The sequence below is a fragment of the Podarcis liolepis genome, assembly GCF_965112155.1.
Source record: "Podarcis liolepis genome assembly, chromosome: 3".
Taxonomy (NCBI): Eukaryota; Metazoa; Chordata; class Lepidosauria; order Squamata; family Lacertidae; genus Podarcis; species Podarcis liolepis.
Window position 1 is genome coordinate 4,986,705 of NC_139557.1, and position 27,862 is coordinate 5,014,566.

The 27,862-nt window shown below is 43.2% G+C and overlaps 1 protein-coding gene across 2 annotated transcripts in view; it reads left to right on the top strand.

Annotated features, from left to right (window-relative positions):
- The first annotated feature begins 5,791 nt into the window (after positions 1-5,791).
- Positions 5,792-27,862, top strand: part of LOC310703128 (cytochrome P450 2K1-like) — a 34,645-nt gene continuing 12,574 nt past the window's right edge. Inside the window, exons 1-6 of one of the 2 annotated variants that reach the window (XM_083495216.1) lie at positions 5,792-6,164; positions 7,097-7,259; positions 8,157-8,306; positions 8,973-9,133; positions 9,669-9,842; positions 13,938-14,085. In XM_083495216.1, coding sequence (XP_083351342.1) covers positions 5,982-6,164; positions 7,097-7,259; positions 8,157-8,306; positions 8,973-9,133; positions 9,669-9,842; positions 13,938-14,085 — 979 coding nt within the window. In that variant the 5' untranslated portion in view covers positions 5,792-5,981. The remainder of the gene's footprint in view (positions 6,165-7,096; positions 7,260-8,156; positions 8,307-8,972; positions 9,134-9,668; positions 9,843-13,937; positions 14,086-27,862) is intronic. The other variant, XM_083495217.1, reaches the window with a different exon arrangement.

Sequence of the window (27,862 nt, forward strand, 5' to 3'; positions counted from 1 at the left end):
TGACCATTAGGTCCAGTTGCAGACGACACTGGGGTTGCAGCGCTCATCTTGCTTTATTGGCCGAGGGAGCCGGCATACAGCTTCCGGGTCATGTGGCCAGCATGACTAAGCCGCTTCTGGCAAACCAGAGCAGTGGACGGAAACGGCATTTACCTTCCCACCGGAGCGGTACCTATTTATCTACTTGCACTTTGACATGCTTTCGAACTGCTAGGTTGGCAGGAGCAGGAACCGAGTAACGGGAGCTCACCGCATCACGGGGATTCAAACTGCCGCCGACCTTCTGATCAGCAAGCGCTAGGCTCTGTGGTTTAATCCAAAGCACCACCCGCGTCCCTTCCACCATAATATTGGTAGTTAAATTTTAAAATCCTAATCTGGGCATCAGTTGCATAAAATAAACAGTAGCTATTGATTATGATGGTACTGAGTAAAAGGAAATAATACCACTGTAGTCAAAGAAACTGAAATACAAGCAGTACAATTTATTTAAGACACTTCAAACCATGGAAAGCATTACTTGTGAGTAGTGCTTTTTTCCTTGTTGTTGTTTAGTCGTTTAGTCGTGTCCGACTCTCTGTGACCCCATGGACCAGAGCACGCCAGGCACTCCTGTCTTCCACTGCCTCCCGCAGTTTGGTCAAACTCATGCTGGTAGCTTCGAGAACACTGTCCAACCATCTCGTCCTCTGCTGTCCCCTTCTCCTTGTGCCCTCCATCTTTCCCAGCATCAGGGTCTTTTCCAGGGAGTCTTCTCTTCTCATGAAGTGGCCAAAGTTTTGGAGCCTCAGCTTCAGGATCTGTCCTTCCAGTGAGCACTCAGGGCTGATTTCCTTCAGAATGGATAGGTTTGATCTTGCTGTCCATGGGGCTCTCAAGAGTCTCCCCCAGCACCACAATTCAAAAGCATCAATTCTCCAGCGATCAGCCTTCAGCTTTTTTTCTACATATATATATAAAGGTGCCAGTGCTGTGTACCACAGAGCTCTGCCAGAAAAAAGCACTGTTTGTTACATAGGCTGCACACCACTCCCAAACTCTGCTGATCATTAGCAAGATTTCAGTTGGGTATCACGGCAATGACTCACAGGTTCCTTTCAGAAGAAGGGTGGTGTGGCGTTTGCCCGTTCATTTGAGTCTGTCTGTACAGGGGGGAGAGATACGGTTAAAAATATAGACCAATAGGAAAGCCGGAGGCGGCCCACCTGTGTATAAAAGGGCTTACCCTGAGGTTGGAGTTGTTGTTGTTGGAGTTGTTGGTGGGTAGTTGGTTGGTTTTAGTGGGTTGACTGGTTGGGAAAGGCAGTTGGAAAAGCAGTTGGCAGACAGTTGGTAATAGAGAGACAGTTAGGGCAGTGGATTCTTGAGTGAGGGGAGGTAGAAGAGATAGAGAGAGGAAAATAAGACTAAGACAGTAAAGAGTAACAATGTTTGGAATGCCAGAAAAGTTTGTTTGTGTCTGAAATAAAATACACTCTTCGTTACTAATTGGGAACCTGAATGAGGCTGAAGTGATTTTACCGGGAAGGACCTGGTTGGTGGCAGCCCCAATCTCTGCTGATCATTAGCAAGATTCCAGCTGGGTTTCGGGAGCTTAGCCAGGGTCATGTTTCTGTAGGGAATCAGGACATGGCAGAGACTGGCTTGTCTTTAAGAAATTTGGTTTATTTTACACATATTTCAGTGGAGGACTGCAGCGTTCGCAGCACTGCTTGTCCCCCACCGCAGTGCAGTACTGGACTCCAAGGCATCTCTGTGCCTCTGTCCTAGTCTGCCTTCAGCCAGCCCCCCAATATGGTTCTGACTTTCCACCCCCTCGTACAGTTCTGGCCCCTTCTTTTCTTCTTCTCAAAAGCCCTTGCTCAAACCTCAGTTTTAAAAGGACACCTTTCTTCCTGGGGAGGTGTCCCACACCCCTGATACCCTGGTAAGCTCCCCACTTTCTCGTCTGCTGCCGAATGCCTCACCTTTTATCACGGCAATGACTCACAGGCTCCTTTCAGAAGAAGGGTGGAACGTGATTTTTGTGGTTTGGTTTGGTTTGGTTTGGCAAGCCTGTCCAGCCACACAGAAAAGCATGAGGTACAGACTGAGCCCTGGAAGTAAAAAGACAGGTTTGTTGTATGATAAAGGTAAAGGTAAAGGTACCCCTGCCCGACAGGCCAGTCTTGACAGACTCTAGGGTTGTGCGCCCATCTCACTCAAGAGGCCAGGGGCCAGCGCTGTCCGGAGACACTTCCGGGTCACGTGGCCAGCGTGACAAAGCTGCATCTGGCGAGCCAGCGCAGCACACAGAAACGTCGTTTACCTTCCCGCCAGTAAGCGGTCCCTATTTATCTACTTGCACCCGGGGGTGCTTTCGAACTGCTAGGTTGGCAGGCGCTGGGACCGAGCAACGGGAGTGCACCCCGCCGCGGGGATTTGAACCGCTGACCTTTCGATCGGCAAGCCCTAGGCGCTGAGGCTTTTACCCACAGCGCCACCCGCGTCCCTTGTTGTATGATACAGGTGCATATTTTAGAAAGGGGCAAATAACTCCAAATGGCTCAAAAAGAGAACCAAGCAAGATGCTACAGAAAAATGCAGATTCCACTGAAGGGAATGTGAACAGGAGTGAACATGGACCACTGGTACCAAACTGTATGGGAAACAGTCTTACTCTAAAAGCTAACCAGCAAACGGAAACTCGCACAGCGACAAATAAAAGAGGATGCCTTCACCCCGGTGTGGCTTACCTTTATTCTACACACAGCCCAACAAGACAACAACGTGAACCCACCAACAAATGAAACCTAATGAGTCAGTAGAAAAAGAACCTACCGACATCAGGCTGCCACAAAAACTACCCCCCTTCTCTCCCCCCCCCCAGCTTCTCCCTTCAACCTTTTACTGTGTACAACAGCCAGGGTTGCCATAGTTCAAAAAGGTGAACATCTGGGGGGCAAAGTTTTGCACAAAATTGTTGAGCTTTTTCTGAGCGGAAGAACGCCAAAAACGACACTGCTGGCACAGGTTGCCATATGTTGGGATTTTCCTGGACATTTCAGTGTTTTTCACCCAGACGCTGTTTCCAATGGCTATGCCCGGGAAATTCTGGATGTAAGGCAACCCTAGCAACACTGAAGTCTCACATCAAATACAGCTGATCTGTAAAAAAGGACTTTATAATCCGAAAATGGAGACAATGTTTGTACTTCTGTAACCCAAGAAAACCTTTAAGAAAAAAATTAAAAAGAAAAATGCAGATTCCACTCCATCACATCATTGAGCTGGTTGATGTGGCAACATCTTTGTGAGGGGTTCAATGGGAGAAATTCAGGAAATACTGGTGCACTTTCTTTTTTTCTTTTTAATTAATTTTTATTAAAGATTTTATTCGTTTAAAAAAGTACATACCGTATTTTCCGGCGTATAAGACAACTGGGCATATAAGACGTCCCCCCCAACTTTTCCAGTTAAAATATAGAGTTTGAGATATACTCGTCGTATAAGACTATCCCTCTTCCAATGCACACACACACACACACACACACACAAAAAGCAGTCTCCAGTCTGGCTCGGAAATCCACTCCACTTCCCAGTGGCCGGGGGCTTCTGGGGCCAATTTTCAAGCGTATTTCTACTTCATCTAGAGAGCTTGGTGTCCTCTGATTTAATTTGCTGTCGTTTTATCCTTTGGTGGGGAGTTACTGCAGGAGCTGCTGCTGTAGCCGGCTTATAAGACGACCCCTGACTTTTGAGAAGATTTTCCAGGGTTAAAAAGTAGTCTTATACACCAGAAAATACAGTATCTTGTCTCTTTTTTCAGGTTGTACAGTCTTTCTTACAAATCAGTTACATTTGTTGTGAGACATTAGTGTTGACTACAGTATAAGGTTGGGGAAGAAGCGAGGGGAGAGGAGGTGTGGGGTCGTGAGGCTTATATTCTTCTGTATAGTGTATGTGTGGGGTTTCCTGTCAGTGTCAACTGAGCAGGTTCTCTATTAATTTATTACATTTCCTTGGTAGTGAGAGGGATTGGGGGAGACCAGGGTGTGGTTGGTTCTCTGTGGTTGGTTGCAGTGGGATTTGTTTGCATTTGGGGGGGTTGTTGGGTTAGGTAAGCGAGATTGATCCGTATGCTGTCAGTGGATTCTTGTTATTGTTGGGCTGTGTATGTGATAAAGGGGAGCCATACTGGGGTGAAGGCATCCTCTTCAATTTGTCCCTGTGTCAGTTTCAGTTTACAGTGGAACCTCTGGTTACAAACACCTTGGGTTACAAACACTTCGGGTTACAGACTCCACTAACCCGGAAGTAGTTCCTCGGGTTAAGAACGTTACCTCAGGATGAGAACAGAAATCGCGTGCTAGCAGCGCGGCAGCAGCAGGAGGCCCCATTAGCTAAAGTGGTACCTCAGGTTAAGAACGGACCTCCAGAACAAATTAAGTTCGTAACCAGAGGTACCGCTGTATTAGTTAGCTTTTTTAGTAAGGCCATTTCCCATACAATTTGATACTCTTGGTTCATGTTTACTCCTGATAGGTCTCTCCAGTGTCTGGCTATGAGGCTTCTGGCTGCTGAGAGTAGGTGGGTTATAATGTATAATGTGAGTGGTCATTATGATCTTGGAAGATGTTCAGTAGGGCCAGTTCTGGGGTGAGTTCTAATATCTGTTTAGTTATTTTGCATATCTCTTGTAGGACTGCTGTCTAGAAGGGTTGGATTGGAGGGCATTCCCACCATATGTGGAGGTATGTGCTTGTGGAGGTGCAGCCTCTCCAACATCTTGGTGAGGTTCCTGGGCGTATCAGTGCCAGTTTCCATGGTGTGAAGTACCACCTGTATTGTAGGTGAGTTCCAGAGTTCCATTCTTTTGGCTGATATGGTCTTAAAGGGAGGTTTAGACCATATTCTAGTGCATTGGGTAGTGTTAATTTCATAGCCTATGTTGTGCTCCCATTGTTCTTTGATTGTGTCAAGGGGGGTTGTGGGATTTTGGAGCAATATTTTTTATATTGTGGATACCATCCCTTTACTGTGTCCCTCTGCTGTCAAAAGAAAGTTTTTGAAGGTGGTCAAGGGCCTAATGGCTGATGATTTTACTGCTGGGTTGTTTAAGAAGGCATGTAGTTGATGGTGTGTTAGCCAAGGTATTTAGGTGTCCCCTAGTTTGTCTTGGATTTCATGTGTTGGTATGGGTTTGTTGTTTTCATAGAAGTCTCTTAGACAGTGTAGGCCTTTGGCTTGTCAGGTTTTCATCTGGAGGTTTTTTCTTCTTTTCTGTTTGGCTCTGGAGGCCTCCAGGCCTTGGAACTCTGCTGGGCTGTTGATGAGATCCTTCAGGTCCCAGTGGGGTCAAGGCCATTGGGGAGACTGGAAGGTGCAGTCTCCCTGGTTGTCGTGTTGGGCCCCGTGCTAACCTACTGGTCACTGCAGCAGCAGCGGCCGAGTTGGCAGTGCGGGCACCAGCCAGGCAGCGCCATTGGTGCTTGTGGTCCTCAGAGGCTCCATGCTGCTGTGGGGCTTGCCATCTTGCCTCACTGGAAGTCCACACTGGTGCACTTTCAAACATCCGTCTCTAAATGCAGTTCAATTATTACTCCAAAGAATTTCACAATGCTGCCCTTTACTCTCATTATAACAGATTAATTTTACAGATAATCCAGCGTGACAGGTCTGCGGCCAGATTCAAGAGAGTTTGAATCTGTTCTGGAAAGCATTAGTTTGTGGAAGTGGGCAGTACCCCCTTGAGTAAACATTAAACTGAAAGGCAAATCATCCAAGATACAGCTTTGAATAATTGTGGAGAAGAAGAAGAAGAAATCAGAGGGACAAAGCAGGACACTTTCAATTTTACTGGGTGGTTTAATGACTCACTAGAGACAGTACCTAGCAGAATATATATGCTGCTGACTGCAGTTGCAGGACATTGTCCTCGACCAAGCTGCACTGTAGCTTTCATTATAACCACTGCAAAAAAAATTGCTTGCTGAAACGAAATGGATTGGACGGAGCCGATTCCAGCTTTGTTCCTCTTTATCCTTATGGTTTCCTTTGTTTTGAAACTGGGCACTTTCTGGAACAAGAGCTCCCAAAATCTTCCACCAGGACCGAGGCCTTTACCTCTCATTGGGAATCTCCACATCATGGATCTCAAGAGGCCTCACAGAACCATGTTAAAGGTAAAGCTTCCGGTTCTTCCCATGGCAAGGCTGAAGGGTACTGGGGAAGCCCAGTCAGAAGAGTGGGGTATTATTATTATTATTATTATTATTATTATTATTATTATTACTACTACTACTACATTGCATTTTGTTCTTTTAGAGCCTATAAATCTTATCTCCCCTTTGTGTGCTATAGAACCTCCTCTTATCTTTCCCAATAAATAGTCATAGGACCTAGTTGCAATTTATAACTGGTAATTTGAACAAGGTGTCTGGGGGTGTCTGGTGTCGAATCCCGTTTGACTCTGCCTCCATTTTCAAGGATGTAAAAGTGCCAGTGCAAACCTTGCCTAGCCCAGCCTCCTCCTTCAGCCTATCTTTCTAAACTAGATTTGAGAGGTGCCATTAAAGGTATAATCACTTTTATCCTTACAACTGCCAATTTTGTTCTGGTTTCCTGAGCATTCGTAGCAAATATTTGTGCTGCCGCACCACAACTGAACTGGGTGAAAGGACTGAGCTGCTGTATCACGAGTCCAGCAACTGTTGCTGCTACAGCTATTAGTAGCAAATGTTTTGAAGAGCATTGAGGCATAGACAATGCTCTTTTACTTTATCATTATGTTATTTGGATTCCGTTTTGCATGGTGATTTGCAAAGATACAAAAAGGGAATTCATTCCACAAAATTACTATTCTTAAGTCATATGTTTTCAGCTCGGTCCAAGGCACAATGACATGGAAGTAATTTCTACTGAGTTCAATAGTAGTTATTGAAAAAAGCTGAAAAAATAGTAAAACTTTGTTACTAGATTCTGTGGAATGTATAAAAGAGTCTTTTCTCTTAGGTAAATGTGCAAGCCAATGCAGTCAGTTCTGTCAGCGATTATTTACATTAATATATTCTTTGGGTATACTCTGTTTCTCACTTTTTCTTCTGTTGAATTCCAGTTGTCAAAGCAATATGGCCCTGTCTTCAGCATCCAAATGGGACCCCGAAAAACTGTGGTGTTGGCAGGATATGAGACAGTAAAGGAGGCGCTGGTTAATCAGGCGGACGCATTTGCAGACAGGCCCATCGTTCCATTATTTCAAGGGCTTGCACAAGACTTCGGTGAGGCGCTTCCCTTTTTATTGAAACTGGTAATGTCCCCCCATGGCAGTAGATAAGCAGAACAAAGGAAACAGAGTCTTCTTACCAGTTAGAATTCTTCAATAATCACAGCAAGGGACAACAAATGCCTCCCGCTAGAATGGTGGTGCTCCCAATTAAGGCTCCCCCCTCCCCCTGCCATCCCTATCCACCCACGTCACTCCTACATCTCATAACCTGAGCATGTAGTTGCTGTGCTTTCTGTTCGGAGACTTTCTGAGCCCTCCTAGATCGAGGGGAGGGGGGGGAGGATGTTATCCAACGACTGTGAATGTGTAAACCCTCTCTCTTCCAGTGTTTCTTCTCCTAGCTGTTCTCCATCCAGTATTTCCCAGCTTTTGCCTTCTCAGCTATGCCCCTCTGCAAACCACTGATCTAAATCTATACTGTCCTCCTGCTCCTGGGGAGATTCAGGGTGAGGGGGAAGAGGCAGCTCCCACCATGCCTCCTCATGGTAGTTCTCCTCAGCATGATACCTGCCAATAATCGTCCCATGGAAAAGTAATGCCACACACGGGTGGAAACTGACTAACCATTTTCTGGTCCAGCCTATACAGAGAGGAAACATGAAGGAGGCATAATGTCTGCCCATGGATTACAAAGTATCAAGCTGAGTGCTGCTGGGACCCCTGACACGTACAAACAATCCTCTACTCTATCCTCTCTATCTATGTGTTCTCAGGTCATGCTCTGATGGCACATCTACCAGCTACTTTGTCAAAGCTCAGAAGTCTGAGTCTGAATGGGAGAATAGCTGGGATCCATTCTCAGTTCTGTGGAAGAAATGCAGAACATAATTTATTGATATTTTTGTACAATGACCATGCAGACATGAAACCTTTCTCCCCATCTCTTCAGGTATAGTTCTGTCTAATGGTGAGAACTGGAAAGTGATGCGGCGGTTTGCTGTAAGCACATTACGGGACTACGGAATGGGAAAGAGGTCCATCGAGGATAGAATTGTTGAGGAATGCAGTGTCCTGATAAAGAAATTTGAATCTTACGAAGGTGGGTTGGTGTTTTCCTCTGGTGCATAGCTACACTACCATAGTATCATGTTACATATTCCTAACTTCCAGAAGCGTGTGCCTCCAGGGGTGAAGTCAAACCACTGCATAAGCATAGCACTTTAAAGGTGCTTAGAGTGTTGTGTTCCACAGGGCTCATTCACATATCCTCTTCTCCCGTTGCTTTCCCTTGGGAAAAACCATGCTGTTGAGCAATTTGGGCTTTCTCCAGTTGCCATTGGTTCTGATCTACTGCTAAAGAGTGGGTTCCTCCTTGGAAAGGAATGGGGAAGGGGGAGAAATGCTTCAACCATACCTAGAAAGCGTGTGTGAAGTGGAAGTGTGGATGAGCCCATACTTATCGCTAACTCCAGAACTACAGTTCCCAGGGTTTCCTGTGGAGACGTAATCGGTCTGTTTCTTCTGTAGTGTGTAGATTATACTCCAATAGCTGCTGTGACTTCCAAGCCCCTTTAAGCATTTCTTAGCCCAGCTATGGCCACATCCAGCAGCACTAAGGATCAGTTTCTTTGATAAATGAGGTCTACTCATAGGTAAGCTGCCAGTAGGGATTTAAGGCAACAAAGAGCAGACTTACAAACAATGCCCTTTCCATACTTGGAATTTCAACAGAATATTTTTGCTTAACTGTCATATTTATGTCTAGGAAACCCATTTGAGACCACCACAATTATGAATGCAGCTGTTGCCAATATTATAGTGGCCATAATACTAGGCAAGCGATTTGATTATGAAGATCCCACATACATAAGACTTCTGAAGTTGACCAGTGAAAATGCCCAACTTTTTGGAAGCTTCTCAGTCACGGTAATCTATTTTTCCAATTAAAACAAACCAACAGTTGATTGTAATAACAGTGTATGCAAAGTGGGCAGGGAAACATGTTTATTGTATATTGTTCAAGTTTCACCACAAAACACAGAATATTGGTCTCTTGAGAAACCTGGTGCTAATTCAAAATATTAAGAAAACTCACACGGCACAGTCATCCCATAACTGTAACAAAGTCTCTTTTGCGCACACCCTTTCTGGCCTCACTGCCATCGGGACTCCAAGGACAAGGAAGAACAAGTGATAGTAGGTTCCATGATGGCTCAGAAGGGGCCTCCAAGGGCAGATCTCCCTCTCTGAAGGCAAATCTCCAGAGGAGAACTGCCATAACCTATTATTCTGGGGTTGCACATAAATTATGCTGTGCTGAGGTAGCCCTAACCCCATTCCAAATGCCATTCAAGAGTTTTGTTTGTATTTGGACAACCATGCTTTGAGAGACGCAGTTGAGAGAACTATACTGAGCTTTCCTAATGTCTCTTTTCCTTTTTTCACATTTTTATCCTTTCAGCTGTATAACATGTTTCCTGCTCTTGGCTTTCTTTTGGGGGCTCCTAAGACTTTCATTCAAAACAGAGATGAGCTGTTTGCCTTCATAAATGCCACCTTCATAAAACACCTCAGAGATCTGGATGAAAATGACCAGAGGAGCTTTATTGACTCATTTCTTATCCAACAGCAAGAGGTAATGGAGTCTTTTAAGTTGGCCCAGAATAAGCGTTGCCATTTTCAATTCATGTTTTAAGGGCATATTCGCAAGTGAATGCATAAGTTGTAGTCAGGAAGTCTCACTTCAGAAGGGACCAACCTGGCATACTTCCTCCCCTTTCCCAATAGTCAGCCGTTGTTAATGTGTTACAGAAGTTGCCTCTGCAGGGGCAAAGGTTGTGTTCTCACCAGCATTTCTGGGGGGGAAATCCCTGATCAAGAAAACAGGCCAATGGGATTATGAATTTCCAGGGGTGGAATTATGTCAGGCTGACCATCGGCTGCTGGAGCTTCTGCCAAGAGAAATAATTATGCAGTGATAAGAGGTAATGGTTGCCAGACTCCCTTTTGATACAAGGGACGATGGGATAATGCCTCATGTGCTGAGAAGAAGGCGTTCTTCACACTGGAGGAGGTAGGAAGCTTTGAGGGTGGGGAGGCATCTCAGAGCAAGGAAAAAACATTGGCCCATGCACTGACCAATCAGCCTTAAATTAGGGCTTCAGTTCTTTTAACCATTACTAAGATTGGAAATGAATATGAATTGGAGTTTCTGTTTACCAATTAATTAGCACCCAGAAAAGGAAAAAAGGGGGTTGGGTGACGACAGAGTTCTAAATAACAGGTTGGAAATTATTTTTAAAGGGTTGGAAAATTTGAAAAGCTGATTTCCTTAAGAATGGAGAGGTTTGATCTTCCTGCAGTCCATGGGACTCTCAAGAGTCTCCTCAAGCACCATAATTCAAAAGCATCAATTCTTCGGCGATCAGCCTTCCTTTATGGTCTAGCTCTCACTTCCATACATCACTACTGGGGAAACCATAGTTTTCACTAGTTGCCTCCTCAGCACAGTCTAAACACTTCTTGAGCAAGCTCTGGATAGTCACCAATTCTTCTATGAAGTCTTCTGCTGCCGGCACCTACAAGGTGTTGGTTTGTGATGGGAAGGTGCGGAGGTGGTATCCAAGACTGGCAAAAAAGGGAGTCTGTTGCATTGAAGCATGGAGTGCATTGTTGTACATGAACGACCACCAAGGGAAGTTTGGACACCCAATCATCTTGCTAGTAGTTTACATAGCAACATAGATACTGCTGCTGGAATTAGTCCTTTCCGACTGTGCTGGTCCCGTAGGTTAACTGTGAGGTGAGGTCCGAGTCCAGTCCGAGGTCGAAGGTGCAGTATGGAGGCAATCAATCAAAGCTGAAGCTGGGTGCAGGGCAGGGAGTTGGATGAGGTCCGGAGCTCCGGCAGGAAAGCAGGACAGGGTTCCAGCAGGAACAGGCTACCAGCAATGTTGCTCCTGCAACTTGGGACTGGGGCTGGCTGGCATTTATCTGCCCCGAGGCATAGGGCGGCCCCGGTCCACAGGTGACTCGCCTCTCCTGGCCTGGAGGTGAGCACTCCTCCTGTGGAATCTTAGTTCCCTCTGCCCCTCTGCCCTGAGCCTCTGCAGCTCAGGAGAGGCTCAAGGGTTGCCCAGAGGCAACCTCAGCTTCCCCTGACGGGGTTGAGAGTGGAGCACCTGCAGGCAATGAGTCCTCCATCACCTCAGGAGCCAGAGCAGACTCAGCTGGTGCCTGCACCTGAGGATCCAGCACAAGTGAGGACCCTTCAGGCTCAAGCCCCAGCCCTGGCTCAGCTGGTTCTGGAGGTGGAGACTCCTGTGCAGGCTGGGATTCCTCAGGTTCAGCATCCGAGTCCAAATCCCAGGCCATCACACTGACTCTCCATTATCTCTGGGTGTGGCACAACTCTACCTTGAGTAGTTGTATGAGCTTCTTCCAGAACTGTGAATTGGGTTCCACAGTCTCAAATCACTCTAAGGGGGAGCCCATGCAACTTGAAAACATGGTCTACAAAGGGCTGTCAGAAGTCCCTTACAGGGCACAAAGTGCACAATCTTTGTGAGCAGGTCTTCTTCTTTGGCGATCACTCGTAGCCGAGTATGATTGTCTTCCATAAACACAGTTTTAACAATGTAAGTGACTGTGGAGGCCAATTCTGGATCCACACGTCCTTCCACAGTGGGGACATTGGTTCCTGGGCAGGAGTTGATCATGGTGTGGATTTGCTCAATTGTCTTTTACGACCGCTAGGTGGTGACCCCACTGGGTGTGGTAATCCAGTCAGGGGAAAAGGGAAGCAGACTATGTTTAGGGCACTTTTTTCTAGCCCCTCCCCCTTTTTGGGCTGAGCAGAGAGGATCCTAAAAAGGGCTGCTCAGTCATGGATACAGCTGCGGAGCTGTTCAACTGCCTCGTTCCTTGAGTCAGAATGACTGAATCTGTATCCACCACGCATGTGCCGGTTCATGACTAGGGGCTTCCAGATTTCACGATCCTGCCCCCGTTACCATTTGCTGATCGCTGTGGGACTTTTCGGGTTTGGGTTGGGTTTTTGGAAGACGTCTGTGCGTGAATTTGTTTTATGTGTGTAGATCAGTGCACGCTGACCAACGCACAGTCTTCGCAGTAGGTCTCTGTTCCGATGGCATGAAGTAGTCACAACAAACCAGTAGATTCCTATCTGCTGCAGCCTTCATCCGCCTTCACAGCCGTTGTAACATACCGCTTGTTATCATCCACCTGTTCTGCCATTGAGGAGTTCTTCGATCATTCTTTGTCTAGCTCCTTCCCTTTGACCTTACCGCCTTGGGTGACCTGCTGGGAGTATGATATTCCCGACGGCTTCACTCCACTCAAAAGGGTCATAGGAACATGCAAGCCCACTCACCATGACAAGGTGATGACCACTGCCCAGAACACTATCTGCTGCTATGATTTTGGCAGTTCCATGATGAAGGTCCATAGCTATGGTTTCCCAAGGGCCTTGTGGGGTGGGCAACTGTTGTAGCAAACCCGCTGGCGCTTCTCTGGGTCTCTTTGCCTGCTGACACATCTCACAAGCTTTGAATATTCCTTGACCACCTCCCTCAACCTCGGCCACCAGAATTGCCTTGTCACATGGTATAGTGTTTTGTGCTGCCCAAAGTGCTAACTTGCGTTTTGCGAAAGCATCCTCCCTAGTCTCCCCCACCATTCCCCCCCTCCTCCGAGGGGAGCAGAGGAGGAGGAGTGGGTGATCTCCAGCCCTCCTCCTCTCTCTCCTCTTCAGTCCAGTCCCTGAAAGAGAAGAAGGAGCTGGATCGCCAAGCCTCCCCTATGTCAGAGACTGGACTGAGGGGAAATGGTGGAAACTGCCCCCCGAACCTTCTAGAGAAGGTAGGCAGTAATAATAATAATAATAATAATAATAATAATAATAATAATAATAATAATAATAATTTATTTATACCCCGCCCATCTGGCTGGGCTTCCCCAGCCACTCTGGGCGGCTTCCAAAAGAATATTAAAATACTATAATACATCAAACATTAAAAGCTTCCCGAAACAGGGCTGCCTTCAGATGTCTTCTAAAAGCCTGGTAGTTGTTGTTCTCTTTGACATCTGGTGGGAGGGTGTTCCACAGGGAAGGCGCCACTACCGAGAAGGCCCTCTGCCTGGTTCCCTGTAACTTGGCTTCTCGCAGTGAGGGAACTGCCAGAAGGCCCTTGGCGCTAGACCTCAGTGTCTGGGCAGAACGATGGGGGTGGAGATATACTTCAGGTATACTGGGCCGAGGCCGTTTGGGGGTTTAAAGGCCAGCACCAAGACTTTGCATTGTTCTCGGAAACGCACTGGGAGCCAATGTAGGTCTTTCAAGACCAGTGTTATGTGGTCTCTGCGGCCTCTCCCAGTCACCAGTCTAGCTGCCGCGTTCTGGATTAGTTGCAGTTTCCGGGTCACCTCCTCTCTTAGCTGGTAGATGGAGAACAACAACTGTGACTATGGAGAAGCAAGACATTTTGGGGTCTTGATGCTGAGCCCCTCCACCTTAGGCTCGGGTTGTACATAAGTGTAAACAAACCCTATACCATCATGATGGCATAGTCTGGAAAACCTGGAATCTCTCACTGGTCAGCAAGCAGCAATACTTTGATCATCAGGTGCTGTCAGGTATTCATTTTTATCTCTGCATGTGAAATTTTCTCACTCCATTTGTTTTAACCCATTCATACTCTTTGCAACCCAGGAGGAGAAGAAGAACAAGACGAATGGATACTTCCACAACGGAAACTTAAAAACTGTTGTGGCCAACTTAATAACTGCTGGCATGGAGACCACTTCTACCACACTGCGCTGGGGACTGTTGCTAATGATGAAATATCCTGAAATTCAGAGTGAGTGCTCTTAATTGGGTTGGCTCCCATTATTCTGAGATATCTTAATTCCAGTTATATGTAACTATTAGAGAGATAAAATATTTATAATTTGCATACATACACACACACACGCACACACACTGAGATATCTTAATTCCAATTCTATTAGAGAGAGAAAACATTTATAATTTGCATACACACACACACACACACACACACACACACAATTGTTCAGTCATAAGTTTTACATTTCAACCTGGACTCCCTTCTCCCTCTTTCTGTGGTTCTTTATGTTTCATTTCATATTCCTGCATACTCCAGATTATCCCAACATATTATTTTAGATATAGATTCCTGTATATATCCCATATATATATTGAGACTGCAAGTTTTTCCATTAATCCTGCCAATGTCTTAGTATGTTTACAGTTTGCTTGTAAATATTCAATAAACCATTTCCATTCCTTTCTTTTTTTTTTAAAAAAAAGTTATCTTCTGGTTTTTTAAACATCTTAAACATCTTTTTTATTTTATTATATATCATTTCCCAGTAAGCTTTAACCTTATTACAAGACCACCACATATGAATAACGGTACCTTCTTTCTCTTTACATTTCCACCACATATTCAATTTGGGTTTATACATTTTAGCCAATCTACTAGGTGTTAAGTATCATCTATATAACACTTTCATATAATTTTCTCTTAAACTATAACATTATGTAAATTTTATATCCATGTTCAATAAACTTTCCGTCCATTTCTGTATTATTACCAATAACTATTGTTCAGAGTATCATTGAAGATTTCACTTGTTCTTCCTTTGTCTCCCATTCCAATAATATTTTATACATTTTATTTTTTTTATATAAAATTTTTATTGGTTTTACAAAATTTTTAAAACAACACAAACATATAAAAAGACATACAAACACGTATAATTTCATAACCTTTTTTCATGAACCTTGTTTCTCAGACTCCCCCATACCTCCCCTTTCTGCATCCCAATGTCCAAAGTTTTTTTAGCAAATTCTAAATATTTCTGTCAAGCCTCTGTCGTCTTAATCTTTCCTTCAGTCTACTCTTATATCACTGTAACCCTTTCTTTCTCAAAACCTCAACATTCTAACATTCATCGAGTTTATAGTAGTCCTTAAGATAAATTTTAAATTTCTTCCATTCTTCTTCCGCCGTCTCCTTCCCCTGATCGCGGATTCTGCCAGTCATCTCAGCCAGTGTCATATAGTCCATCACTTTCATCTGCCATTCTTCCAGGGTGGGTAGATCTTGTGTCTTCCAATACTTTGCGATGAGTATTCTTGCTGCTGTCGTAGCATACATAAAGAAAATTCTATCTTTCTTTGACACCAATTGGCCGACAATGCCCAAGAGGAAGGCCTCTGGTTTTTTTAGAGAAAGTACATTTAAGTACCTTTTTCATTTCATTATATATCATATCCCAGAAAGCCTTAATCTTCGGGCACGTCCACCAAAGGTGGTAGAAAGTACCTTCAGTTTCTTTACATTTCCAGCACTTATTATCAGGCAAGTGATAGATTTTTGCTAGCTTAACTGGGGTCATGTACCACCTATAGATCATCCACCAACAACAAATGTTTATTCGGCTTTACGCCCGTCATGAAGCACAACACAACAAAACAAATCAAATAAAACAGCGGACTCATACAAACTACAAGTAGTATAAAACAGTTCACAACTCACAAGGACAGATATTAGCCATTCATAAAAAGTTTAAGATTAAGATTAAAAATTTTTGGCACTACACTAAAAACAATATCTGATGTCATTATAGAAAATTCTTATGACTATCAATAATCAGCTAACATTCCGTTCCGTCTCTTGTACGAGAGGACGGCTGTTAGGAATTTAGCAACCTGTAGGGTAATATAAGGATCCACATCTTGAAGTACCCAGGCAAGCTGTAGATCTACTGGTTTGTCAGCCGTAGGCTGGATTATGGGGTTTAGTATACTAGCACGGGCTGAACTGTACAAAGGGCAGATAAACATAACATGATGTAGAGATTCAGATGTTCCCATTTCACAAGCACACATTGAAGAGATTTGGCCCTTAGTGAATCTATGTCTCAGCACGTTTGTTGGAAAAACATTGAACCTAGCTCTAATGAAGGCATAACGGTGAGACGCGGTCATAAGCGATGTTAAGTAAGACGGAGCACGGTAGATAGGGGTTATGCCGAAATTTAACGGCGAGCAGGCTCCACCACCAGCTACAAAATTTTGGTAAAGCTCCGCATCATCCAGCCTTTGATTTATGCACCTTTTTGCCACATTTAGATCCAGTTTGAGCAATTCAGTGGGTGAGATTTCATAGGACAGCAATTTGGCATGGATTTTTCCTGACCACAAATTTGTGAAGTCATCCCGCCACATGCATTGAATTAGATAGTGGTTCGGGAGTTTATGCCATAGGGATATCCAATAGATCAAAACTCTCCTCCATATGACTAACTCCACTGAGGGGATCTTCATTTCTAAGCGAATGGCCGCATTACTTACGCATGTTGGTAATTTTAAAAGTCGGCGTAAGAATTGGCTTTGAAGTGTCTCTAAAGGTGAGAGGTTTGCAAAGGCAGCCCATAAAGGAGCAGCATAGGCCATTGTGGCCATCACTTTGATGCTATACACTTTCAAGGCCGCAGGGATGAATAAGGCCCCCTCAGAGTAGAAAAAGCGGAGGAGGGCGTGTGATAGGGCTTTTGTCTTATTTTGAAGATATTCAATGTGCGCTTTCCACCCTAAATTATATTGAAAATAAATTCCTAAGTATTTAAATTTATGTACTTGTTCGATTTTCGTGCCCTCCAGCTTCCATGAATAAAGTTTTCGACTCCTTGAAAATATCAGTACTTTAGACTTGATGTGGTTGATAGACAGATGATTAGAATGGCAATATGTCGCGAAAATCTTTAATGCCCTCCTTAAACCCACTCTAGAGTAAGAGAGTAGTACCGCATCATCTGCATAAAGAAGTAAAGGGCAACGGTAATCAGCTATGCGAGGGGTGTGGATAAATTTTTGTGCGATGGCTAATGGGTTCCTCATATCACTGATAAATAAGTTAAAAAGAAGCGGCGCTAAAATACAACCCTGGCGTACACCCTTATTTACTGGCACTGGGTTAGTCAGGTCTCCAGCAGGGGATAGTCTCACCCTGGCCACGGACCCGGCATGAAGTTGGGAGATAAGCCACAGGAGCCTTCTATCTATTCCCCAACAGGCAAGTTTATCCCATAGCAATTTCCTCGGAATACTATCAAACGCAGCTTTCAAATCTATGAAAGCTGCGCAAAGTTGGCCCCGTCGAGGTGTCGAGTATTTCCGGGCTAAGTGATAAAGTATAATTGCCTGGTCTGTTGTGGATCGGTTTGATCTAAATCCAGCTTGCTCATGTCCAATCAGGTCAGCCTCAACTGACCACTTCATCAACCTTGTCAGCAAAAAACGGGCATATATTTTCCCAATGGACGATAGCAGACTGATATTCCGATAATTCCCTGGGTCACCGGGAGGGCCTTTTTTGTAGATAGGAATTATAATGGCCTCCTTCCACGTTCCTGGTATTAAGCCCGTGGCATTTATTGCATCAAACGTTTTAGCTAAGATCCCTGCCCACCATGCAGAATGAAGCTTTATGGCCTCAACTGGGACCAAATCTGGCCCAGGGGCCTTACCAGTTTTCAGCTCAGCTATCAATTCTAGGATTTCAGCAGGGTCGGTATTAGGCCAGACGGGAAGGGGATTAGAAGGTCTCCAATGAGTGGCCGGAGCTTCTGCCACTGAGAAATATTTTCTCAGGAACTGCTCCCATGTAGGGGCCGGGATCACCGTTAAGGGATACTTCGTGTTTCTTCCCTTTATTAAGGACCAAAATTTCCGGGAGTTATGAGATTTCGAGGCAGAAATTATAGTCTGCCAACGATTTGTATGCCATTCCCGTTTGGCCGATTTCTGGGCCTGTTTGTATGCTTTTTTAGCCAGGGAATAAGATGGAGGTAAAGCCGGAGCGCCGGAAAGTTTATAATCATTGTATATTGTATGAAGATGGAGTCTGGCTAGTTTGCAAGCAGAGTTGAACCAAGGGGCGCCAAATTTAAAATAGTCTTTTTTGACTCCATAGGTAGGAGAAGTAAAAAAGCGAGTTAAAACTTCTATCAGGCAAGAAAAAGAGTTCAAACAGGTAATAGGATCATGTGGGACTATTCCTACGTCTGGCTGATCACCAGAAAACTTTTTTCTGATAAAATCCATATATCTATGAGCGAGGGCAGGGGACCATCTAGTCCCCTTTACTTTAGTGGACGACTCCACAGTCACCGGGATTGGGTGGAAGCGGTCGAGCAACTGCCAGTCAACACGTAACTTGGTTGTCAGGGGAAGATGGTCACTAAATTGGGCATTATCAATTTTAAAGGAGGTGACATTCAAAAATAGATCCCGGGAGACCAAAACATAATCGAGAACACTGTTGGATTTTAACCCCAGGTGGGTGTACTCTCCTGGTATGTCTGGAGGACACCTGCCGTTTAATATTATTAAATTGAGGCGTAGAGTCATCTGATAAAGCATCACACCCGCCTTGTTGACTTTTACATCCTTTGATATTCTAGTGGGGGTGTATGCTAGATCGTCAGTTTGAGCGCCAGGGTCAGTCCACCACTTAGACTTTTTAAGAGCCTCCCAATTTGAGGCTATCCGAGCGTTAAAATCTCCTCCAGTAATGGAGGGGACATTGGGATATTTAAGATAGCAAGAAAGTAGAAAATCCTCTAGGGATTCCCATCTAGAAGTAAGATCCGCTGCTAACCCCCCCGGAGGGAAATAGACATTTGTAACCAATAAAGAGAAGTTACCACCAGAGATCAGTCCGGTAATAGCATAAGGCGGAAATGCATGCACTAGCGAAAGTTTAGCCCGAAGTTTAAGAGAGATACCAATTGTAAGGCCACCTTTAGGGCGGCCACCATTCGTTGACGGGCTAGCAGGCAGACATATAAACTCAAAGCCATTTAACTCAATTTCCTCCTCCACCCAAGTTTCTTGTAATAGTATAATAAGAAAGGAATTAATATATTTTTGGAATTCTGGATCTAATTTTTTACTTTTCCATCCAGCAATGTTCCAACTTAATATTGAAGGCTGGGGTTTTCCCGTACCTCCAATTGACTGTCATTCGGAAAATTGGCTCAACTTTAATGCGGGAAGAGGGGAGCCAATAAAGAAATCAGTTATCTTCCTCTGATGAAAAACCTCTCGTAAAGGCTGAGTGGGATTTACAAGGTCATCTGACTGTTGAGCTTGGCCACTCGATCTACTAGGAGTAGGACCTTGAACAGGGGCGGACCCCTTTTCCAAAAGAGTTTGGTGGGCCACCCGGGGTGGACCAGCTATCTCATCAGAAGTTTGGTCTCTCTGTAGCCTGCTACTGGTCTTTTGAGCTACATGATTTATGTGGCCTGTTGGGTCTTCAATCAGTTCCGTCACGGATCTTGCTGTTGAATCCATAATACTCCGCAAGGAGGGATGAGGCTGGGCGGGAGGACTATTTGGGGAGGTTGGCAAAGGCACCTCTTCTCTTGATTGGTCAGTGCTATAAGAAGGTTCCAGGTCTGGCATCGATGAATGTGTAGAAGGGGATTTTTCCTGTTGTGTGCTGCTTTCTTCAGGTATGTTTTTCGATGGACGGTCATGCAAATCTATTAAGAGCACAGAGGATTGTTCTGCTTGGAGGGGAGGACTGGTTGTTGCTTCTTGGGGTTGTATCTTATCCTCCATTGCCGACATGCATTTAGCATTAGATATTGAGAGATCCATATGATCTGGTTCTTCTAGAGAGGCATATTCGCTGTACGTGAGTATTCTGGTGCTGAGCTTCCTAGTAAGTTGGGTTTTAAGCGAATCCAGTCTTTTAATAATTTCTATTTGTTCCACCACTGGTAAATCTGCGAAGGAGGCAATGAGTTCGATCTCTTCTGGTGGTGTCAGGCCACTTCCCGGATGGTCATTGTTCTTTACTAGGGGAGTGGAGACCACATGGCTCTTCTCCTGGGGTAGACCATCCACTCCGGTGTCCACTGGTAGATCAGGTTTAGCAGATTTTGAGCCCTCTTTGGTTGTTGCCTCCAACAGTAGGGGTTTAGGCTTAGGGTCTATAAAGGCTCTTGTTGGTACTATCCCACAGCGAAACAAAAATGCTTTCTTTCGTAGTATGATAGTGGGAATTTTTGTGGATTGGAACGCAAGCAGGACTCTCTGGGATTTATGATGATGGACAAGGGGGAGGACTGCACAGAGGTCAATTTGTGTTGCCTCCATATTTAAAAGCATCTTTAGGAGATCCTTGGCACCACACAGAGTTCTCCATCTTGGGTCCCCATTTTGTATAGTTAGGCTCACTTTCCTTGGTGTTAGGATCAAGGATTGATGACCTAAATGAAGGTTAAGGCTGTATTTAAATTTGTTGGTACGTTTGTTATTTAAGGACAAACTCCTCATCCCCTTTCTCTCTTCAAGGGACTTAACACCGGCTGATGCTGGGGAAGTAGTAACTAGCTTTTGTTGGAGGCTGTGCAGCTGGGACGAAAGATCATCTAGTCTTTTGAATATACAGTGCAAGGTTTTGATTATTAAATGGGACTGTTCAAATGTCATATGATTGGTCGTGCCAAGGACCGGTTCCTCCTTCTGAGGAGAGACTGCACTCTTACTGTTGGCCACATCGCTTGTTGTTTGTGGAATTATTCGCTCTTCATCTTTAAGTGCAGGCGCGCAATCAATCAGTGGGTTGAAACGGTTCTGCGTTTCTACCATGTAGGAACAATCCAGTAGATTACTCCCTTCTTTAAAGTGACATGGTTCAACCCTTGTTTGCTTTGATCTCGGAAAGGGAACGGGGACTGTCTCCTCGGAGTCTCTAAGACGTTTCCCATATCCCATATTTCAGATATCGAGAAGAGGGGGGGATAGTATTTCAACGTCAACCCAGGTAATAAATATTTCCTTCTAGCCTACCAGCACTTGCAGTGGGGGGATATTTCACTACCTGTTCATATGAACGTCGGCGTCTTCACCTACACCCTCACAGGCCGGCGATTTAGGTCTTTTTAGGTCTACAAGGAGACTACCCACCTATAGATCATTTTCATGATATTTTCCTTTAAAGCATTACAAGCCGTAAATTTTATACCGGTGTTCCACAACCATTCCCAGTCAGCAAACATAATGTTATGACCAATGTCCTGTGCCCACTTAATCATAGCCGATTTAACTGTTTCATCTTGCGTATTCCATTTCAGCAGCAAATTGTACATTCTTGACAAGTTCTTAGTATTGGGTTCTAACAATTCAGTTTCTAGTTTTGATTTCTCCACCTGGAAGCCAATTTTCCTATCTTGTTTATAAACCTCCATTATTTGATAATAATGGAGCCAATCACGTACTTTAGGTTTCATTTTCTCATGACTCTGTAATTTCAATTTGTCTCCATCTTGTTCCAAAATTTCCCAATACTTTGGGCTTCATATTGGGCTTTTTGAATGCCTTAGCCTCCAAAGGTGACAACCATCTAGGGGTTTTATTTTCCAACAAATCTTTATATCTTATCCAAACATTATACAGTGCTTTTCTGACAATATGATTCTTAAAGGCCCTATGCACCTTAATTTTGTCATACCATAGATATGCATGCCAACCAAATGTATTATTAAAACCTTCCAAGTCCAAAATGTCTGTGTTCTCGAGGAGCATCCAGTCTTTCAGCCAGCAAAACGCTGCTGCTTCATAATACAGTTTCAAGTCCGGCAGGGCAAATCCCCCTCTTTCTTTAGCATCTGTCAGAATTTTAAATTTAATTCTGGGCTTTTTGCCCTGCCAGACAAATTTCGAGATGTCTTTCTGCCACCTCTTGAAACAATCCATCTTGTCAAGGATTTGCAAAGTTTGAAACAAAAATAGCATTCTAGGCAATACATTCATCTTAATAACTGCAATTCGGCCTAACATTGATAATTTCAAATTTGACCATATTTCTAAGTCTTTTTTAATTTCTGACCAACATTTTTCATAGTTGTCCTTATACAAGTTCAAATTTTTAGATGTCAAGTGGACCCCTAGGTATTTCACCTTCTTAACCACTGTCAAGCCTGTCTCTTCTTGAAATTCCTCCTTCTCCTTAGCTGTTAAATTTTTTTCTATGACTTTAGTTTTTTGTTTATTCAGTTTGAATCCAGCTACCTGGCCAAATTGTTGAATTATCTCCAACACCCTTTTTGCACTAGTGTTTGGCTCTTGTAAGGTCAATACTAAGTCATCTGCAAAAGCTCTTAACTTGTAATGTTTATCTCCGACCTGTACACCTTCAACCTGCTGGTCATTTCTAATCGTATTTAGCAACACCTCCAGAACCGAAATAAAGAGCAATGGGGAAATTGGGCACCCCTGTCGTGTTCCTTTTTCTATCTTAAGTTCATCAGTTATCACATTATTTACAATCAGCTTAGCTTTTTGTTCAGAGTATATCGCACCCATACCGTTCTCAAATCCTTGGCCTACCCCCATCCCATGAAGGTTCTTTTTCATAAAACTCCAAGAAATATTGTCAAAGGCTTTCTCCGCGTCCACAAAAATCAACACTGCTTTAGTGTTTATATTCACCTCTAGCAATTCCAAAATGTCTATTATATTTCTTACATTGTCTGATAAATGCCTTTTTGGGAGGAAGCCTGCTTGGTCCTTATGAATCTTCTCCATCAACACTCTTTTAAATCTTTTTGCCAGAATGTCTGCAAAGATTTTATAATCCACATTAAGTAATGATATTGGGCGGTAGTTCTTAAGTTGAGTCTTTTCAGTCTCTGTCTTTGGTATGAGTGAAATATACGCTTCTTTCCACGATTCTGGTGCCCTTTTCCCCTCTAAGATCTCGTTACAGACTTCCTTTAACGGTTGAACCAACCATTCCTTCAGAGATTTATAATATCTGGAAGTCAGTCCATCCGGCCCTGGAGATTTGCCCAATTGCATGTCCTGAATGGCACCCTCTATCTCTTGTTCTGTTATTCTCTGGTTTAAATCCACCTTACTTTGATGAGAGATTTTTTGTAATCCATATTTATTAAGAAATTTGTCTATGTCCTCTTCATTTTGTGGTCCTTGAGAATAGAGTTTTTTAAAGTAGCTCAAGAAACAGTTTCTAATCTCATTAGGTTTGGATATGTTCTTTCCATCCACTTCAAGGCTTGTAACTGTATTTAGTTTCTGCCTTTTCTTCAATTGCCATACCAGAAGTTTGCCACATTTATCTGCCGATTCGAAGGTTTTTTGTTTCATTTGTTTTATCTTCCATTCAATCTCCTGGTTCATCAATTCCATATATTGTGTTTGATATAACTTGATCTCTCTCAGGATCTCCTGGGACTTTGGTTTTGATCTTAATTTTTTCTCTCCTTCTTTTATCTTTTCCAAAATCTTTTCCTTCTTCTCATTCTGCTTTCTCTTTTTTATTGAGTTTTGTTGAATCAGAAATCCTCGCATCACAGCTTTACTTGCGTCCCAGATCACTCTTTTTTCCACCTCAGCCTTTAGATTTATTTCAAAATAGTCCTTTAGAGTTTTTTGGGCCTTCATGTGGATCTCCTTATCTCGAAACAGGGTGTCATTCATCCTCCATCTGAATTGGCCAGTTGTTGTAAGTTTCATTTCCATCTTCACGGCGTTATGGTCGGAACAAGTTTTTGGGCAGATTTCTACCCTCCTAATCTTTGGAGCCATCCCACTAGTGATCCAGATTTGATCAATTCTGGTCCAGGTCATCATTGCTTGTGAGAAAAAAGTTCCCTCTCTCTCAAGAGGGTTCCTTGTTCTCCATATGTCTATTAAGTCCATGTTTTCCGTCATTTCAAAGAAGGTCTTCGGAAGTCTCCCTTCCTTGGAGATTGTCAGCCTTTGTGCCTTGTCCATATTTGTAGAAACTACACCATTCATGTCTCCCATGATTATCATATTGTAATCCAGATAGTCTGTCAGAGTTTCATGGAGTTTCTTGAAGAATTCCGCCTTGCCTTCATTTGGTGCATAGATTCCAACTATTAAGAATTTTTCTCCTTGTACTTGTATTTCCACTGCCAGATATCTTCCTTGCTCGTCTTTAAACATCATTTTTGGGACCCATTTCTCTTTTACATAAATCACAACTCCTCTTTTCTTTACTTTATCCGATGAGATGAATTCTTGTCCTAATCTTTTATTTGTGAGTAATTTCCTGTGTGCTCTGGTTACATGAGTTTCTTGTAAACAAATCAAGTCCAATTGTTCTCTTTTCAAAATATGAAACACTTGGCGTCTCTTCAAAGGCATGTTCAGCCCATTACAATTCCAACTAAGGAATTGCAGGGCCATCTTATTATTTTTCTGTTACTCCTCCAACCGCTCCAAGTTGTTGCTCTTCCTCTGATGGTGCTGGGTTAAGTCCAAACGATAGATTAAGAATGTCTAGTGCTCTCCTTTGTTCTGCAATTGGGTCCACAGTTCCTTTCTGTAAGTCCTCTTGGTTTCTTTCCAGGAATCTTTCTTTGTCTTGCATTGTCTTTATTTTCACCTTCTTTCCCTTGTAGTCAAAAGACAGTCCTTGTGGGAACTCCCACCTAAAAAGGATGGTGTTCTTCTTCAGCAAGTAAACCAAATCCTTATAGAAGGTTCTCAACTCCAAAATGTGTTTAGGGATGTCCTTAAAAATCTGTATGGGTGAATTTTCAATTTGCAAGGCCTTTTGGTAATGTAATTTTAATATTTTGTCTCTTTCTTCCTTCGATCTGAGGGTAATCAAACAATCCCTCGGGGTCTTTCTGTTCTGTCTTCGGCCCAGTCTAAATGCTGTTGTAATCTTAAATTCTTCCTCCTCCAAGTCTTCCCAGAAATCAGCAAACTCTTGTGTCAGGAACTCCGCTAAGTTGTCTCCTTCGCTCTCGGGAATTAGTCTTAATTTCAGATTTCTTTCCTTCCTCTGTAATTCCCACAAAGCCAAGGTTGCATCGTGTTCATGAACCTTTTTAGCAATCGGTTCCAAGCTCTCTTGAGTCTCTCCAGCAATAGTTCTAGCTTCCTCTGCAATCTTACGTGTTGCAGAATTTTCTTGGACCAGCCTGTTTATAGATTCTGTGTTCAAATCCAATCTTGCTGTTAATTCTGTCAATTTTTGTGTATTTTCTGTACTCTGCTTTGTCAAGGTCTCCAAAGACTGGTTTATCTTAAGTAGCGCTTGTGTCACTGACTCCATGGAGGCAGCTGTCACTTTTTCTTGTCCTGTTGTTCCTGTGGGGATTGCACCAGTAATTGAGCCTCTTTTCTTTTGCTGCTGTTGCTGGTGCTGTTGTTGCTTAGCTTTAGCTCTTGTGGTTATCTCTTCCGCTGGGCCACTCATGTCCCAAGGTCGTTCCCAGGAAAACAATCCCCTGATGGAAAATTCCACTGTCCTAGGCTATTACAGCCGTTACTTTGACCCTCTAGGGGGAGCAAACCAAAATGTCCAAGTATGGAGACAAAGAAGTTAAAGAGAAGAGTATCAAGAGGCTTGTAAATGTCTGTTACAGTACTTTTTCCAATAGATACTATTTCAGCATACTCCAATATACTGTAACAACAAGGTCCAAGAACTTTGTATCAAACAAAACTTCAACTATGTAACTTTCCCAGAAGTTTAAAAACAGTTCAGTGCACTAGTGTCTTATTTGGCAGTCCGCTTCAGGGCATTAAGACAGCAGAAGGCTTTTTTCTTTTTTAGATAAAACATGCAGTTCTTAATGTCTCTTTTTCCTCCCCTCTGCCCTGCTTGTTAGAGGGGAGATTCAAATCCAATGTCAGGTTACGTAGTCGAAAAATGTCTCATACGGATGCAGCTCTAGCTTTCCGTTGCTTTAGCTGTCATGCAGTCGGGGGAAGGCAGACTTCCTTAATTTTTACCTTCCCCGTTTTCAGCCAAATTTTCTTTAAAAGAGTCCCAAATTAGCGTTCAATCTTACTTACGGGGTTTTCAGTTACAGATTGACAGGAAGGAATCGGCGCTCTCCGTCAATGGCGACGCGGCTTCACCCTGCGGGCTGGGTAGCGACTCTCAGCACCGCGCTCTCCCGATGCCGTTCCGGAGCCTTTAAAAAGGCTCTTTCTGCAGTAAGGGGGGGCGCTTCTGGTGCCCACCGAGTCTCCTTGTTCACAGGCTTCAGCGCCTGTGATTTTAGGGGTCCCCCGCTTGCCGTAGCGGGTCAGACCCGAACTCGCAGAGCAGTCCTCCTCCGGAGCTCGGAAAGAGGACCGCCATTAACGCTGGCGCCGACCGGAAGTCAGGTCTATTTTATACATTTTAGATATCACTTTAACATTACAGTTTAACAGGTCTCTTTCTAAGTGTGATGTTTCATCCCCAACCCCCTGCTATATATCCTCTTTAAATACTTCATTCAAATGATGATATTGTAATCATGTTGTTAACATCTCTGATAAATCATTATTTTAATTTCAATTCTCCACCTTCTCCACTTAAATTTCTATGTTGCCCAATTTTCCATCATGTTTTTCTTTTTCACCGCTATGGCTTCCAAAGATGAAAGCCATAGAGGTGTTTTGGTCTCCAACAGGTTTTTATACTTATCCCATACTCTATAATCCCCCCCCCCATTATATGGTTTGCATTTTTAAAATTAATTTTAATTGAATTTCTGTTTCATAATATTTAATATTATGATTATTTGGTTTGTAAAACCTTTATGCACTTTCACCTTTTCATACCACAAATAAATGTGCCAACCAAAAATGATATCATGAGCTTCCAAATCTAAAATATGTGGATTCTTCAATAACAACCATTCCTTCAACCAGCACAGACAAGGTGCTTCATAATATTACCTCTTTTAATACAGTTTTCAACACATTAGCTAATTTGTCTGCAAACAGTTTGAATATTTATTCAACAATGCAATAGGCTGATAGTTCTTAACCAGCTTTAGATCTCTATCTTGCTTGTGAATCAAAGTTATGCATGCACTCTTCTAGGATTTGGGTAACTTTCCTGTATTCAAAGATGTATTCATAATATCTTTTAAAGGTTGTATTAAGTAATCCTTTAATTTTTTTATATTATACTGATGAAAGTCCATAAGGTCAGGGTACGTTCCCCAAGTTACGGTTTAAAATTGCTTGCTGTAATTCCATCATTGTGACAGGTCCATTAACAAATGACATTTTATCTTTTGGTCTCTTAGGTAGTCTGCTGTCTTCTAAATATCTACCCACTTCTTCTAAATTACCTCATATTAGCTCAATATAGTTTTGTATAAAAACCTCACAAATTGATTTCTTATTTCTTTCAGATTTTGCACAACTCTACCTCCTACATTTATTCTATTAATGCAGTTTTTTTTTCTTCTTCTTTATTTGCCAAGTTAATAGTTTCCATGGCTTGTTAGCCTGTTTAAATTGTTTCTGTTTAAATATTTAATTTTCCACTCTATTTCTTGGTTTATTATAATTGAATATTGCATTTGCAACATATTGATATCCTGTTTCACTACCTCTTTTCAAGGGGGATTTATTAATTCTTTCCCTTTCCCTTTTATTTTTTGTAAAATTTCTTGTTTTTTCTGCTCTCTAATATTTCTTTGCTATGCGCGTTGCTATGTTAACCCCCCCACCACATTACTACTTTACTGGCATCCCGTACCACCTTTCAATCTGTCTCTTGGTTCAAATTAATTTCAAAATAATCC